This window comes from Neofelis nebulosa, chromosome 9 (assembly GCF_028018385.1).
Source record: "Neofelis nebulosa isolate mNeoNeb1 chromosome 9, mNeoNeb1.pri, whole genome shotgun sequence".
Taxonomy (NCBI): Eukaryota; Metazoa; Chordata; class Mammalia; order Carnivora; family Felidae; genus Neofelis; species Neofelis nebulosa.
This window is the reverse complement of record NC_080790.1, coordinates 117,067,293-117,085,928: the sequence shown is the minus strand read 5'-3', so window position 1 is coordinate 117,085,928 and position 18,636 is coordinate 117,067,293. Positions and strand designations below refer to the sequence as shown.

General features: G+C 35.8%; 1 protein-coding gene across 4 annotated transcripts in view; it reads right to left on the bottom strand.

The window, feature by feature from the left end:
- ITCH (itchy E3 ubiquitin protein ligase) overlaps positions 1–18,636 on the bottom strand; it is a 143,674-nt gene that overhangs the window by 5,728 nt on the left and 119,310 nt on the right. For all 4 annotated transcript variants that reach the window (XM_058685351.1, XM_058685353.1, XM_058685350.1 and 1 more), the window contains 8 exons: positions 17,959–18,030; positions 13,602–13,690; positions 11,699–11,858; positions 11,326–11,459; positions 10,855–10,995; positions 5,216–5,336; positions 4,663–4,767; positions 1,990–2,086 (listed from right to left, as the gene is read on the bottom strand). In XM_058685351.1, coding sequence (XP_058541334.1) covers positions 1,990–2,086; positions 4,663–4,767; positions 5,216–5,336; positions 10,855–10,995; positions 11,326–11,459; positions 11,699–11,858; positions 13,602–13,690; positions 17,959–18,030 — 919 coding nt within the window. The remainder of the gene's footprint in view (positions 1–1,989; positions 2,087–4,662; positions 4,768–5,215; positions 5,337–10,854; positions 10,996–11,325; positions 11,460–11,698; positions 11,859–13,601; positions 13,691–17,958; positions 18,031–18,636) is intronic.

Genomic DNA, 18,636 nt, shown 5'->3' with positions numbered 1-18,636 from the left:
CTCTGATCTTATCTTAAACCCAAGTCTTTTTAAGTAGGAACAAGTACTTACTAATTAGTGTCTTCTAACAGTTGTTCCCAAATACATATGTATCAAAATAAATATTATTTCATTATGAGTCACTTCTTAAAAATTTTAGTTGGTGCTTAAGTTTATGTATATTTTTTAGAGATTGTAGACACTTTTATTTCATACCTACCAATTTCATTCCAGAATATTAAAGAGGAGATTATAAATATTTGTTGTAGAAATGGGATGTCAGATCTGGCAAGGGTTGAGAACTATCACATTAAATTATATACTTCACTCTTACAACTTTCTCTTCCTACACTGACTGGAAGATTCAACCAGATGGCCTCTAAAATTGTATGAAGCACAATCTCGTCTCTGCCTTCCACAGGTATCCTCCTATGTTGTTTTAAACAGCTCCACCTAACTCCAAATATTACTTCTAAGAGCAGACCTAGTTCTCATCTCTTTAATGATTAAATCTAGCTTACACTGAAACTGGTACCAATTTTCTCCTTATTTTGGTCATTACCTTACTTCCCCAACCACCAACATGGTTTTTCTTTTTCAATCTAGAGACCATTCTCAAAGGTGCCCCTCTCCAAAAACTTACTTAGTAATAATCCTTCTCTGAGACCTTGCTAGCACTGGATTAAAAACCTTCTTCCATATTGCTTCTGAGAAACCAGAATATTTCTTTCTCCTCTTCACTCTCTGGACTCGCCTTTAAGTTTGCCTCTAGGCTATTTCTAGCTCATCCCTAAACACAGGTGTTTCTAAGCATCTCTGAATTCGATTTCTGCATAAACCAACTTATTCTAATAGCTTCAAGCATCACTGCTCCCATGACTCTACTTTCCTTCTCTACTCTTACCTCTAAACTCATATGAGCAACACCTGTTAAACTGCCCCTCTGCTCCCTGGTTTTCCACTTGGTTGTCTGGCAGTTGCTTTGAACTCAAGAGGTTCTAAGCCAATCATTATCCTCCCTCAATACCTCTAAACCATGTTCTTTACACGTCACAACTCTATTTCTTCATTTTTCAAAACATGGTTTTATCCTGGACATTCTTCCTTTATTAGCTCATCTTCTGTTCAAGTCCTTTTCTAACTTTGGAACCTCTCTAGCATTTATCCCTTCTTTTCCATCTCTATTTCCATCTCCTAAGATCAGGTTCTCACCATTGCTCCAATATTTTCTTCCTATGCATGGTATACCTTGCTATCAAATTTTCATAATATGCAGCTTCAGCAAGTTTTCTGCTCTTCAAAAAGTTTCATAGCTTCCAATACCCTCAGAATAATGTCCAAATTCTTCTGGTCTAGCTTTTAAAGTAACTGTATCCAACGCTGCCTACTTAGTTCTTCAATTCTGACTCTCTGCTTCAGCTGAAGCAGGCTTAGGGATCACAACTTCTTTTCTCCTATGGTACGTGGCATTATGCTGGTGTTAAAGATTTGAATTTACTTAAGTTATTATCAGTCACAAAAGTATTTCCATGGTCATTCATTTCCAAACAACATACATTTTGATCAGTAACTACTATGTGACAAGCACTATGCAAGACACCAGAAATAAAAAGATAGAGCTCTGTATCTCATGGAGCTCCAGGTATAATAGAGAAGAATGTTAAACACATCATTAAAATATAGTATAGTACAACCAACAGTGCCAGGCTCATAGGAGACACTAAAATGTTTGCCAAATGACTGAATGACCAAACAGATTTACATATAGAAGATCAGTAAGATCACTATTCTATGAAGTTAAAATGTGGGATCTAGTCTTAAGATAAAAAACTTCTAAAGGTAAGGATTACAAAGTGATTTAAAAATACACAAAATACAGGTTAACTATGACTAGTTAGGAAAAGGGCTATTCTTTTCTTTGTTACTCCTGAGCTATCCACACTGATCTGAATGTAACAGCAGTGTGATAAACAATTTTCTGTATAGGAAAAGTGATCCTGTCTCACATACCCATGAGGTCAGCAAATCCTCCAACTGGCAATCGACAAGTTCCAGTAACAAACTGCAGAAGTCTCATTCTCTTCTCATTATCAATTTCTTTAACAAACTGTTTCAAAAAACACACATGTAAAGAGATATATAGGTCTTATGTTACATTTAGCATACACAAGAATGAAAAACAATCATTTCAAATGAACTCCCAGTGTTAGATGCACTAGATAATGACTATACCCACTACCGTGTCCATGTTTGTCAAAGCCCTATCAACTTTCCCCTATATAAATCTTAGGAACACATCCTTTTAAGGAGATAGGAAAAAGAAAGGTGCCCTGGGTCTAAGAGTTCCCTACTCATGAAGTCTCAAGATTAGCTCTTCCAGAGCAGCCCGTTCTTTTTCCCCACAGATCTGTCCTATAGGATATTCATGTGGTTACATAGGACACAGAGCCTGAGTCAGTATGAGCTTTTTGGTTTTATGAACAAATGAAATCAAGTTCATAGAATTCTGACCCAGATATTTCCCAATAACCTCTCTCTCAATGTTCTCTAGGTTTTGGTGCAGCTATACACTGCCACAATCAGGTGCCTTTCAACTCCTACAACTCTGACTCAAAACATTAGGTTTCTGGAGGATGCTTTCTAGCCTGTAGCACAAGTATTTTGGTCCAGCCAAATTATTTTTTTTGTAGATATTTTTTTTGTCAAATATTTTAAAATTCTAATCCTATTTGCTATAGAAGTTTGGTTCATTTGAGTTTCTTAGGAATTTCTTTACATAAGTAAGAGGAATTAAAAAAAAATTTTTTTTTTAGCGCTTACTTATTTTTAAGACAATGCGAGAGACAGAGTGCAAGTGGCGGAGGGGCAGACAGAAGGAGATACAGAATCTGAAGCAGGCTCCAGGCTCTGAGCTGTCAGCACAGAGCCCAACGCAGGGCTTGAACTCACAAACCATTAGATCATGACCTGAGCCGAAGTCGGATGCTTAACTGACTGAGCCAGCCAGGTGCCCCTGAGGCATTTTTTTTAATGTGGTAAAGTATATATAACACAAAATTTATCATTTTAAGCAAGAATTCAATGGCATTAAGTATGTTCACACTGTTGTGTAACCACTCCCACAATTTCTAGAACTTTATCATACTACACAAAAACTGTTACCTCCTCATTCTGCCCAACCCCAACAGCCTCTGTTAACCTCTATTCTACTTTGTATCTCTATGAATTTGCCTATTTTAGATACCTCATATAAATGGAATCTTGGAATCATACAGTATTTGTCCTTTTGTGATTGGCTTATTTCACTCGGCATTATATCCTTAAGGGTCACTCTGTTGTAACCTGCCAGAATTTCCTTTTTCTTTAAGACTGGATAACATTCCATTGTATATGTATATCACATTTTGTTTATCCATTCATCTGTTGATGGACACTTAAGTTGCTGTCACCTTTTGGCCATTGTGAATAATGCTGTTGTGGCCATAGGTATATAAGTATTTGAGTCCTTGCTTTCACTTCTTTGGGTATACCTAGGAGAACTGCCAGTCATGTTAATTTCTATGTTTAACTTTTCAAAGAGCCATTAAAATGTTTTCCAAAGTGGAGTGCCATTTTACATTCCCATCAGCAATATGTAAGAGTTCCAATCTCTCAACATCCTCAACAAGGATGATTATTTTCTATTTTCTGATAATAGCCATGCTAGTAATGGATATGAAATGGTACTTCATTATGCTTTTGACTTGCACTTCCCTAATGATTAGTGATTTGAGCATCTTCTCATGTCCTTATAGCAGACATTTTTTGAAGACACCATTACGATTCCAAACCAGTTCACCCTCTTAAGTTTTGCCTTCTGAATTATATAATTCTTAATAAGGTATGAATGATGAAAATCATACTTCAGGCTGTTCTAGAACATTCCAAAAGCATTTAGATCAAATGCAGGGGAACCATCATACAGAGAGGTCTTATACTCTGGGCAAAGGTGCAAAGTGTGTGTTGCTTACTCAGAAATAGTCTTTTAAAAATGCTGTTGTAATCTTTTTTTTTTTTTTTTTAATTTTAATTCCAGTATAATCAACATACAGTGTTATATTAGTTTCAGGTGTACAATATGTGATTCAATTCTATACATTACTCAGTACTCATCACGATAAGTGTATTCTTAAACCCCTTCACTTCTTTCATTCATATCCCATCCATCTCCCCTCTGGTACCCATCAGTTTGTTTTCTCTAGTTAAGAGTCTGTTTTTGGGGTTATCTTTTTCTTTGTCCATTTGTTTCTTAAATTCCATGAGTGAAATTATATGGTATTTGTCTTTCTCAGAACGACTTATTTCACTTAGTATTACACCCTCTAGATCCATCCATGTTGTTGCAAACGGCAAGATTTCATTTTTTTAAGATTTCATTCTTTTCATGGCTGAGTAATATTCCATATATATATGCACACACACATACACACACAAATTTTTTCTTTATCCATTCATCTATCAGTGGACACTTGGGCTGCTTCCATAATTTGGCTATTATGTAATATATTCATTTACTATAATGCATAGGATGGAATGAGGGCCTGAATACAGTAAGACATTTTGTTTTGTGACTTTTTCCATACGTGGTAAGCAATTTCTAAAAAATTATAATGTGTCTGCCAACAGAAATAAACTGAGACAAACCTGCCAAAACCACATGATTTGTTTGCTTGTCCTAGTGTAATGACGGTAGATGGCATGTCTTTGCCAGTCATTCAAATCAATCTCTTGCATTCCACATAAAAGGACCTTTGGAGATTAAAAAAAAAAAAAAAAAGATTTCTTTAGTAACTGTACAAACCTATATAAAAATTCTTGATATATAGAAGAAAAGACTACTATTCAGCAACTCTCAAAAAATTAATCAGGAAGCTTTAGCTTATAACCTGTGCGTCAGGAATGGTGTTGACATTGCTTATGAAGGTTAAGTTTCCACAGATGGTGTCATATATATATATACTCTGGTAAATTAGTCACTCACTGTAGAGAGGTTTTGATAGCAATACTTTTCTTGGGGGTAACACTTTCATATACTTGGATAAATTATGGACTTTTTTAACCACCAGCGAGCTTCAAAACATCATGCCAGCATAAAAAATACTACTTCTAACACAAAGATGAGAAAGTGAGCTGAAAGCAGACACCTGAAGGCATTATTTACCAGCATGCTGCAGAGGAAATAAGAAAAACTCATTACCTCTAATTCCTTTGCATCAAAGTATTGCAAATACTGCTGGGGAAGAATTTCATTAAAGCCCTCAAAGAAAGCTTGTGTCTGTTCTTCAACACCTCGAGACAACCTCCATTCAGCTACCATTCTGGTGAATAAATATTAAAAGAGCTATCAGGAAGTTTAGATTTTACCTTTGAATTCCGAGTGTAAAAATAGTTTTTATAAACTTTATTATGAAAAATTTCAAATATTTATAAAAGTAGGATATAATGAACCCTATATCCCAGCTTCAACACACCACCAATATTATTTCATCATGCCCCTACCCATACCCTAGATATCCTATACTTTCATTTTAAACACAAATAATTCAGCACGTATCTCTATAAGTCTCTTTTTGAAAATAACTACAATTCTATTATCATACAAAAAAGTGAATAGTAATTCTTTTATAGCCAAGTATTCGGTGCTCAAATTCTGATTGACTCAGTTTTTTTTTTTTTTTTAACATACTGCTTCAATCAAAATCTAAAAAGGGTTCATACATTGCAAACATCTCTTAAGCTTCTTTTAGAGGTTTTCCCTTTGCAATTTTTTTCAATGAAAATACTTTTTAATGAAAATTCTCTAGTAGATACTCTAGATTTCAACTTACTTAAAAAAATTTTTTTTTAACATTTATTTTTGAGAGAGAGAGAGAGGGAGGGAGAGGGAGAGAGAGAGAGAATGCAAGCGAGGGAGGGGCAGAGAGAGAGGGAGACATTCTGAAGCAGGCTCCAGGCCCTGAGCTGTCAGCAGAGCCTGACACGGGGCTTGAGCCCATGAACCAGATCATGACCTGAGCCAAAGTTGGATACTTAACCAACTGAGCCACCCAGGTGCCCCCTTTTTTAACAGTTTTAATGAGCAAACAAATATGGGTATTTTAGGCATTTGATCACTTGATAATTGATAACTTATGATAACTAAAGTCCTAAAGTTTACTGTGAAGCCTCTGAAATTTTGGGAAATGGCAGTATAGGCTGTAGTGGATTAATGTGCCTGGTGATTATAATGATAAACTCTGGGCATATTATAATAGAACAACTATTTGAAAGCATCAGAGAGAAATCAAAGGCAGGCAAAAATTGCTGGGGATTAGATTCTTGAAGGATTTGCAGTATGAATAGGCTTTTCTCCTGAGGGCACTTCCCAGTTTACATGGAGCACAAGAGAATGAAGCTCAAATAAAAGGCAACAGTCTTATCGGGCTGAGGAAACCTGAGGATGGGAGCTTCAAGCTGTCAACAGTTACGTAAAAATCCCAGAAAGAAAGAACACAAAGAGAAGGCACTCCCATCCAAATCTGCACAGGAATTTACTTCAAATCCTTAGCTGATTGTTAAATACACGTGTGTAGCATGATGAGACTCCAAGGAAGGAACCCTGTGCAAAGCAAAAACCGAAAAGCCAAAGACCCAAGCAGAAATTTCAGCAGTTACATAGTACCAGAGAGATAGAATGTTAGAGTTTACATCTCACAAAGTTACATGGTAAACACTTTAGGTTTTTCCTTGTCAGAAGTAAGGACCATGTTTTAGGAATAAAGGGAAAATGGAAATAGACCAGCTCTAGCAAGCTTCCAAAGGATCAATGTGATCTGTCCTTCATTTAACTGCCTGTCAAAACAGTCAATATTCTTCAGAGGAAGAAAAAAGAATCCAGAGTCTACCATGTATCATCCACAATTAAAAAAAAAAAAAAAAAAAAAGCCTGCAAAGAAGCAGGAAAATGTGAATAATAAAAGAAAAAAGTTTATAGCATTAGGCCCACAGACAGCCTAATGTTGAAGTTAGCAGAGACTTTTTTCTTTTTGTTTTTTGAAAGATGAGCAAGGGAGAGGCAGAGGGAGAGAGAGAGAATCCCAAGCAGGCTCCATGCTCATTGGGGAGCCTGATGCAGGGATCTATCCAATCACCATGGGATGATGATGGCCTGAGCCAAAATCAAGAATCGGACGCTCAACCAACTGAGCCATCCAGGTGCCCCACCAGAGACTTTTAAAAGGCTATTAAAATATGTATTAAAAAATTTATAGGATAAGATGGACAAAATGGGTAAAGAGATGGGGATTCTCATCAAAGAAACTCTTAAAAGAACCAAACGAAAATTACAAAATATCTGTCTGTAACGAAAATTTTATTGAATGGACTTACAAGCAGTGAATTCAAAAGTAGTTCAATCAAAATGGTGCAAACTAAAAGGGCAGAAAAAAAGATAAAAAATATATAGAGTATCTGAGAACCATGGGATGGTATCAAAGGTTAAACATGCATCTAAGTGAAGTCTGAAGTGTGTAGAGAAGGAATGAAGCAAAAGGAACATCCATAAAGATCAAGTCCCTGAATTTTCCAAAATGGCCTAAATGGCATCAATCACAGATACAGGAAGCTCAGCAAATGCCAAGTAGGATAAATATAAAAGCAATCATAATTAGGTACAGCAGAGTCAAATGCAAAAAAGCAAAATTAAAGAGAAATGCTTTGAAAAACCATAGAAAACAGACATTCAGAAAAAAAACATAAAAAAAAACCCCAATGGCTCACATATCAAAAATAATAGAAATAACAGAATGACATTATTGAAAGAAAGTGCTAAAAATGAGGGAAAAAAACCCCTACAAACTTAGAATTCTAAATCTGATGAAAATATCCGTTAAAACTGAAGGTGGTATAAAGATGCCTTCAGATAAAAGCTGAAATAATTTATTGCCAGCGATTGCACAGAGAAAAATTATACAAAAAGTTTTTAAAACTGATCCCAGATGGAAAAATAGATCTGTGGGAAGAAATGAAGACAACCAGAAATGATAATGTGAGTAATGTAAAAGACTACTTTTTCTTAATTTCTTAAAAAAATCTAGTAATTGGGGGTACCTGGGTAGCTCAGTTGGTTAAACAGACTTCATCTCAGGTCATGATCTTGCAGTTTGTAGGATCAAGCCCCACATTGGGCTCTACGCTGACAATGAACAGAGCCTGCTTGGGATTCTCTCTCTCCTTCTCTCTCTGTGCCCCTCCCCTGCTCATACTCTCTCTCTCAAAATAAATAAATAACATTAAAAAAAAATCTAGTAATTGTGCAATGATGTAGGTGGAACTAAGAGAGTATATAATGCTAAGTGAAATAAGTCAGAGAAAGACAAAATACCTACATGATTTCACTCATATGTGGACTTAAAAAACAAAAACAAAAACAAAAAACCATGGAGGGGAAAAAGAGAGGCAAACCAAGAAATAGACTCTTAACTACAGAGAACAAATTGATGGTTACCAGAGGGGAGCTGGGTGTGGGAATGGGTGAAACAAGTGATGGATATTAAGGAGTACACTTGTGAGAAACATTGGGTGTTGTATGGAAGTGGTGAATCACTAAACTGTAATATTACATTGTATGTTAACTAACTGGAATTTAAATAAAAACTAAAAAAAATCGACTAATTGCTTAAAGCAAGAGGTAATAAAGTATTATGTGGTTTGTAAGGTAAGAAATATGACAACAATTGCACAAACGGCTAGAGATAACTAAAATTACACTATTATAAGCCTTTTACATTATACAAGTAGTAATATAATATCAATCATAAGTTATATAGTCTTAAGTGAGAAATTCAGGATATAGATTATAATCAGAGCAGTCACTAAAAAAATTAAAGAGGGATAGCTTAAAAAAAAATCCAACAGAACAGATTATAAAACCTAAAATTTACTCTATTAAAGGCAGGAAAGGAGGAACAAAGGAAATTAGGATAAATAAGAAACATATAGCAAGGTGACAGACTTAAGTCCAACCATATCAGTAATCATATTAAATGTAAATACACTAAACACTGCATTTAAAAAGCAAAGATTATCAGACTGGATAACAATAGTTAAGACCCAAGAATATGCTGCTTGTAAGAAATACTTTATTTTTTTTTTAAGTTTATTATTTATTTATTTTTACTTATTTATTTTTTTTAACGTTTATTTATTTTTGAGACAGAGAGAGACAGAGCATGAATGGGGGAGGGTCAGAGAGAGAGGGAGACACAGAATCGGAAGCAGGCTCCAGGCTCTGAGCTGTCAGCACAGAGCCCGACGCGGGGCTCGAACTCACAGACCGTGAGATCATGACCTGAGCCGAAGTCGGACGCTTAACCGACCAAGCCACCCAGGCGCCCCTTATTTATTTTGATAGAAAGCATGAGTGGGGGAGGGACAGAGAGAGAAGGAGAGAGAGAGAGAATCTCAAGCAGGCTCCACACGGTCAGCGCAGAGCCTGATGTGGTGCTTGAACTCACAAACTGTGAGACCATGACCTGAGCTGAAGCTGGATTCTTAACTGACTGAGCTACCCAGGCATCCCGAGAAACACACTTTAAACACAGACACAGACAGGACTGAAAAGTAAAGGAGAGAGGAAGATCTGTTATGCAAATACTAATCATAGAAGGCTGGAGTGAATATGTTAATATTTAAAAAGTAGAAAAGCAAGCAAGAGACAGAAGCTGGCACTCAAGAAGCAGCAGATAGGTCAAAACTAATCCTGATGTGACATAACTGGTGTTGAGAATATGTGGATAAACTAATGACCCTTGAGACTCAAGTATGAATGAATGCAAAGCATAAGAGGATACATAATAAATTATTTTACTTATAAATTTTATCTGATCTTACAATATTCCCCACAAACATATCTGCATATAAACTGGAGATTATTTTCAATGACTTGGTGTTAGATAGCATAGTGGTTATAGAACCGGTATTTAAAAGAGATCTAGCACTATTTCTACCCTTAAAACTCCCACTTTTGGAGAAAAAGTAAAAGTTCTATATGACCAAAATTTTTTTCTATCACTTTATAAATATTAAAAATTGTGGCTAAACTGAAAATATACCAAGAAAGTGGGTATAAAACCTATCAGTATCCATTAGATTAATTCTGTGTAAAGTTCAGTTTGAGTTAACCTGCAGGATAGTCTCTCTACTCTGCTGCCTCCATAAGAATCTGTTCTCTCATTATTTTGCTGCTAGACTTGTTAAAAGAGAAATTTAGATTGATTGTCTACTGAATTTGGTCCTTAATTTCTTGTAATCTGGCTTCTGTATCTACCACGTGGATGTAGTTCTAACTGTTGTCTTAAGGGTTATTAAATTTATTAGCCTCCACATCTTTTAAAGATTCCTTATTTTCCTTGGCCTCTGAAATGCAGGATATGGCAGAATGGGATATCAACTCTGAGCTGCCTGACAGCACCACCACACGTCATGCTTCCCTTTTTACTATTTGTGACTTGTGCTTTCCAGCCTTCATATCTCTGTTCTTAACTTGTTCTAATTTCTGCACAACTCAATCTTCCCCAACCTTCAAGGTTCCCCAACCTCCATGGTTACAACCAGATGAAATGATGTCTCCCTCCTTTGACTTACTACAGCACTTTTCTTATTCCTCTCTCAACATACTCGTAAGGTAGAAAGTGATCAATCATGTCCTTAATTATACATGATCAGTTCTCTTAATGATTAGTAAAAAGGCCAACAATATTTTTTGAAATACTGTCCACTAGTACCACTAGGCAATTATCAATGTGCTGTAGCCCAACAGAAAGGCTACATTATATCAAAAGGAACATTCTCTCTCACCTGATATATTCCTCTTTATTTTCTTCTGTCACAAGAATATTGCCACCATTAGGTTTCAAATCATGACTCTTGATTTCACCTAAAATTTCTTTATCGACAGAGAAGTACATTTCCAAACCACATTCCTCAATATTGTTTTCTCTGCACAAATGAAATTAACATTATTTGTTATACAAATTCAATCATATAAAAAGTATTTAAGTAAAGGATTGTGTTCTTCAATAATCACTATAAAACTATACCATCAAAATAATAAGAAAACTGGAAAGATTATGCTCTAAATCATCACATTTTTGCCTAAGATCTTGGGTACATTCTGCAAAATTTATCACATTGAATAATGAGACAAGTCTAATACAGATTATTTAAATTCAATAAACCAATTACAAGCTTTCAGTTGAGGTAAGTTATCAGCACCATAATGAAAGCATATAGACTCTATTTTGATAAATTAAATGGAAACAAACTTACTTAACCCAGATGAGAGAATTGTAAAATTCTGGATCAATAGATTCTAAATCCTTGAGTCCAACTGGTTTGTTCAATATACGCTTATAGAATGGCAAAGAAAAACCTGTGTCTATGAATTTCCCATGGAACAAAGCCTATATAAGAAGAAAATAATACCATTTATGACAATTTTATAATAGAACGTTAGATTAATTCTTCACTTAAAGCTCCCTTGTCATCTATTACGGCACATTTTTGGGAAAAGGGCAAATGTAACAAACTAATCTTAAAAAATGTCTTAGTGATGAGAAAATTCCAAATGAGAGAGTTAAAGAAATAATGCTTTAGTATTGTTGAATTAGCAAAGTAAACACAGTTCTCTATCTGTACTTACCATGGCAATAAACCTGCCAATAAAACGAAAATATTTCAGGTGATCTGGATTGATGTAAGAAGCAGGATTAATCTGCAGGCAGTAGTTATCCTTTCCTGCATATTCAAACAGGCAATACATGGGGTTCAACACCTCGTGTGACAAAAGAAAGAACCATTCTCTGAAAACAAAAGAAAATTTAGGGTGAAAAAAACCATGCCAAGAAATCAAAGAGCAGAGCTACAAAGTTCTCAGGAATCTACATTCCTCAGCTGGTGACAGTTTCCTAATTCCTTGTTGATTTTTACTGCTTCAGTTCAAACAACCATTTTAGAGAGAGGATATTTACACACTGCATATTATTATATTTCAAAGAATCTAAGACATCATCGACTTAAAAGACATCATTACTTGATGAACCACTAAAAATTTTTCTAATTATAATTGTATTACACAGCCCAATGTCAGAGACATTAAATATGAAAATGTTAGTCTTAGAATCAATGAAATACTATACAGAGTCAAGTTTAAAATTCACTATTAATCCATGTCGTTGGAGCAGCTGAAAGAAGTCTAATAGTACTCCCACCTGTTCCTAAACCTCATGGTGTTCCTCAAGTGCCACAGCTCTCTAAATCTTAGATAAATATGGAAAAACTTCCAATTTCACAAAGACAATAAAACACTTAATTCAAGACACTCATTCGTTAGAAAAATGCTCTGAGAAGCTCTAATTCAAGTGTTGTGAAAATACCAACCGATATTAACGTAAGATTATAGTGACTATGTAACTTGGATGGGCCTAATATAACAGTAGGCAGAATCGATTTGGGACAATACAGGTGTGTCTGAGATTTCTTTTCCTGTAGGAAAGTTCATGGCCTCTGATGATAATGCTACTTCTACTTATTAACACTATTTGATTTTCTAATTAAGAATAAATGATTGCCCTCCTCCTGAAATAGCTTTAACTTGTACAAAATTAAATGTTTCTACTCATTTATTATTTCCCAGTGATTACTTCACACATTCTTAAATGTGAACTTTAATATATTCATAAATAAGAACTACTAAAATGTAGCCATCATTCAGTAAACATACAAAAACAGAGGGTCTGAACTAAGTCATTAATAAACACTATTTTTACTCTTCACAATAATCCTAGAAAAGTAGATATGACTATTCTCATTTTACAGATGAAGATACTTGCCCTAGGTTGTACTACTAAGTGCAGAAAAAGGATTCAAATCCAGTTTTGACTCCAAGTCCTTGCTTTCCACACTGCCACTGCTATACAGATATTTAACCTGATGTGCTAGATTGTTATGTTATGAATAAGCAAAGGAATTTCTTACTTGAGTCAATCTTCTAGGGTTTGATTAGAAGCTCCAATATTAAGAGAGCTGAATTTAAAAATTTTAACTATTTTACATAGCCCTCTGTATTCTTAAAACAAATATATTAATCTCAGTTGGGAATTGAAGGGCCATTATCTGTATCAGTAATCTGTGATGGGGAAAATAACCTGATTGCTACAGGACCTTGTATGCTCTGTGGAACAGACACGAAGTGCTAGACTGAACACTGGCTTCTGGTTTGATGATTCAAAGCTTACATCCAGGTTCTAGAGCTTAGTTATATGCCTTAGGTGAGTCTCCAAACTTCATTATTACTTGTAAAATTCTATGTCACAGGGTTATCCTGAGGATTAAAATGAATGATGTGGGGGAAATCAACTTGCAGCACCTTAGAAAGTGCTGAATTAGCATTTGCTGAAATTCTATAGCTACAGCATAATAAAGGTACAATAATTTGCTACATTTCGTTTTCCTGAAATATAAGATTGAGAAAATACTTGCAAGCAAAGTGTAATGATACCTTTGGAAGAAAGGAACTAAGTTCTGAGTATTCATATTATCACTACCTTGCTACACCTCCATAATCTAAACCTTCTTCTCCTGGAAAAATCACCCACAAACGTCTTCGCAGATCTTGGGGATTGAAGCTCATTATCTACAAAACAATAAAGTAAAAGAATTGGTAAAAGCAGTTGTTGACACACCATTCTACCACTTCCAGGTTTGAAATGTTCTTCATTACAGGTAACTTAAATTCCCCACGACATAGAAGGATGTTTGTGGTTTAGTCAATACCACATATACAGAAAATAAATTAAAGTTTTATGTTTTATGTATTATATACCTCTATACTTTAATATACTTTATAGATACAGAGCATGAACGCACAGGTAAGTGGGGGAGGGACAAAGAAAGAGGGAGACACAAAATCTGAAGCAGGCTCCAGGCTCTGAGTTGTCAGCACAGAGCCCGATGTGGGGCTCGAACCCACGGACTGCAAGATCATGACCTGGGCCAAAGTCAGATGCTTAACTGACTGAGCCACCCAGGCTCCCCTAAAAAATCTTACTTTTGACTTACAAAGTTGCTTCTGTCACTTGCTTAGAGCAGAGTAACCATGGGCATGGTCCAAGTGGAAAAACCACTTGGTTTGGTTAAGTTTGGGTTTGTTTTACAGCTAAAAGGTACACATGTTAGCAACTGGCTAACCTGGAAATGAAAACCAGTGGCTGAAGAAAGAATATAGTTAACTTTGGAAATGGAAACTTATAAATACCTGGAAAAATACTCAAATTCTGTGTCCTACTATAGTGGTTAATAAGATCATCTTCATATTTGAAGGGCAGCACCATTACTGAACTATAATGAATAGATAGATCATTTGGGTTTTTTCTTTGTAAAACTATGTAATTACTTGACTAAAATTGGGCCAACAGAACATTATAAGTATTACTCTTAGAATAAAAGTAACCAGACCTGGACAAAAAGAGGATTTAATATCTCTATTTTATGAAAGTAGAATGAACTCTTACATTTAAATATCCAGAGAGGCTCAGTAAGTAACCTGCTTATGCCAGGGCTCAGTTCCCACAAAACATATACATTAGTTACATGAATTCATATCCCACTAAAAAAAAAATCCCTGATGTAGCAAAAAAATTCAATGCTTATGACAAATATTCTATAAATAGTATATTAGCTATATAGCACTGCAAATGAAAGATATTAAAGGTTAAAACATTTCTTTTTATTGGTTTGTTTGTTTCTTGCTCCCTTGGGCTATTCCTTGTCCCTGTGGCTGCTCCCCCAAACCTATGGCTGTTACTGATTTCTCTTGTTATTCCCCCAAATCTGAGACTGTTCCCCTGGAAATTCTGGTTGTTCTTTTTGTCCTGTGTCTGATACCTGAAGACTTGCTGTTCCCTGGAAAAACTACTTTTAAGTAGTAACTTTTAATAAATGACTAATATTAAAAAAATTTTTAATGTAAAAAAATTTTCCCCCATGAGCAAAAACACTACTGCAAAACAACTTTACCACTTAGAAAGAACATTTGATGCTAATTTTGCTATCAGATTTGTCTTTCTTCCAAAGCAATCAAATTTTTCCCAAACTTTGGACATTTATTTGATGGATGTCAAATCTAGGGTGACAATTTTATTTTTAAATGTTTATTTATTTTGAGAGACAGAGAGAGCATGAGCAGCGGAGGGGCAGAGAGAGAGGGAGAGAGATCCTAAGCAGGCTCCATGCTGCCAGTGCAGAGCTCTGTGTGGAGCCTGAACACACGTACCATGAGATCCTGACCTGAACCGAAATCAAAAGTTGGATGCTTAACCGACTGAGCCACTCAGGTGTTCCTATAGTGACAATTTTAAACAACTGTTTAGTACCACCTGGTCTGTCATTCTGCAATAGTCTTTAGGTTTCAAAAGTCAAAAAATTAAGGGACATTTAATCATTTAAAACATTTAAAGACGTTTTGCATCTTTTTAACACTACAATAGTAAGTTATGTTACAAGAAACCAGCCCACCAGAGATTGACTACACAGTTGTTATGAATATGAAAATCAGAAGTAGGTAATGACTAGGGTGGGGAATGGCCTTGGAAACCTACATCAGATCAAGAGAATCATTCATAATTCTCAAAATGCTCTTAGTCAAGCTCTGCTGCTAAAAAGTTATCTGCTCCCACTTAGGAGGATGCCAATTGGCTTTACCCTTCAATGTTAATTATTGAGGTCCCATTAGGAAATGTACATTACTGTTTCTGAAACCAAGTAGCCAGGTACCTCAGCCAATCTGTCAACCATCTCAGATAATCTCTTTTCCCTCTGCATTCATTTTGAAGCTGTAACTGCCACAATTATCACATGGGCTTGATAATAAAAAATTATGTGCAGGAGTGCCTGGGTGGCTCAGTCGGTTAAGCACTTGACTCTGGATTTCGGCTCAGGTCATGAACTCGTGGTCTGTGAGTTTGAGCCCTGTGTTGTGTTCTGTACTGACAGCATGGAGCTTGCTTGGAAATCTCTCTCTCCCTTTCTCTCTGCCCCTCCCTCACTTGTGCTCACTAGCTTGCTCTCTCTCCTCTCAAAATAAATAAATAAACATTAAAAAAATCACATCCATATCTGGCTATAAAATTAGGACTAAGTAGATGTTTGTGTTTTAAGATAGGTTTTCATTAGTCATTTTAATCTTCCTTACAACCAAATCACTTAACATTTATTTGCAGTTGGTGTTAAGTTGCAAGATAAAGGTAAGAGTAAATTGACTTGGGTTCTGAGGGCAATAAAAAAATTTGTTGACTACTTCTGAAAAAATACTTTTTATTTTGGTATTGTAACCAAAGACCAATTTCTTTCCTACATAAAAAATGTTTTTTAATTGTGAATAACAAATGGTATTGTAAAAATATACAAAACAGATGAACATAAGGGAAGGGAAGCAAAAATAATATAAAAACGGGGAAGGGGACAAAAACATAAGAAACTCTTAAATATGCAGAACAAACAGAGGGTTACTGGAGGGGTTGTAGGAGGGAGGAGGGGCTAAATGGGTAAGGGGAATTAAGGAATCTACTCCTGAAATCATTGTTGCACTATATACTAACTAATTTGGATATAAATTTAAAAAATTAAAATTAAAAAAACAAAAAAACAAAGTCTTCTCCTCTCTTCCTTTCTACCCATCCGATAATGTTCATATGGATATTTCCAGACTTTTTGTCTACCAAAAGCCTATTTTCTTACTCAAATATCTATTTCAAACCAAACACATAGCTTAAAGACCTGAAACTCATCGCTTGTAATTACTCTGACATTTCGGGGGCGCCTGGGTGGCTAAGCATTGAACTTTGACTCAGGTCATGATCTCATGGTTCATGAGTTCAAACCCCACCTGGGCTCTGTGCTGACAGCTCAGAGCCTGGAGCCTGCTTCGGATTCTATGTCTCCTTACCTCTCTGCCCCTCCCCTGCTCTCTCTCTCTCAAAAATAAATAAACATTAAATTTTGGGGTGCCTGGGTGGCTCAGTCGGTTGAGTGTCCGACTTCAGCTCAGGTCATGATCTCACAGTTTGTCGGTTCGAGCCCCATGTCAGGCTCTGTGCTAACTGCTTGCTCAGAGCCTGGAGCCTGCTTCGGATTCTGTGTCTCCTTCTCTCTCTGCCCCTCCCCTGCTCACGCTTTGTCTCACTCTGTCTCTCAAAAATAAATAAATGTTAAAAAAAAAAAAAAAAGGGGCGCCTGGGTGGCGCAGTCGGTTAAGCGTCCGACTTCAGCCAGGTCACGATCTCGCGGTCCGTGAGTTCGAGCCCCGCATCGGGCTCTGGGCTGATGGCTCGGAGCCTGGAGCCTGTTTCCGATTCTGTGTCTCCCTCTCTCTCTGCCCCTCCCCCGTTCATGCTCTGTCTCTCTCTGTCCCAAAAATAAATAAAAAACGTTGAAAAAAAAAAAAATTAAAAAAAAAAAAAAATTACTGACATTTCAAAAGTACAGGACATATACACATACAGATCTATCTACATGTTCCTAAATCTTAAGTACTAATGCAGCTGGCAATACTTAATTTAAGGACTCCAATTCAAAAAGTACAAACTGTTTAGATTTGGAACCAAAAGTGGCTCTGGGCTGGCAGCCATGGGGCAAACCCTCGAGTGGATAAAAACCAGTACCTGTAGGGGCACCTGGGTGACTCAGTTGGTTAAGCGACCGACTTTGACTCAGGTCATGATCTCATGGGTTATGAGTTCAAGCCCGACATCGGGCTCTGTGCTGACAGCTCAGAGCCTGGAGCCTGCTTCGGATTCTGTGTCTCCCCCTCTCTCTGTCCCTCCCCTGATTGCACTTTCTCTCTGTCTCTCTCAAAAATAAACATTAAACAATTTAAAAATGAACAAACAAACAAACAAAAAGTACCTGCTGAAAGGAATCTTCAAACAATGTTTTTCTTGTCACTGTAATCTTTATGTGCTGTGGCATTGCCAGTTGCTGAAACATAAGAATGACTTAAGTCAACTCTCACCTTAAAATGGCCTATCGAAAAACTAAAAGGGTAAAGTTTTATTTACTTTTTATCTTTGTTTACAGAAAAAAGTAGACTATGAATATGAATTTATTTCAATAATGTTTAACCATGCATTTGTGAGCATTCATGCTAATTAAGATCATTTAATAAGAAATAAAAGAAAAGATCTCAGATGCAGTGCTTAATGGGCCAAATAAATATTTTCAAAAAGCTAATTTAGATTATTCTTGCTTGTATGGGCCCTGTTAATTACAAGTTTGAAGTTTATAAATATTCATTATAGTAACACTTTGACTAGTACATTTTAAGAGCCCATAAAGAAATCATTAATTCAGCAAGTATTTATTTATATATCAGAAATAATTGACCATACCCAGGAAAAATAGAATGTAACGAAATAGAATGTAATGAAATCATTGTTGCACTATATGCTAACTAATTTGGATATAAATTTAAAAAATTAAAATTAAAAAAACAAAAAAACAAAGTCTTCTCCCCTCTTAATTATATATATCAAAATCATTTATACCAAATGTTAAATATGAAAGGGGATGGTTACAATCTATAAA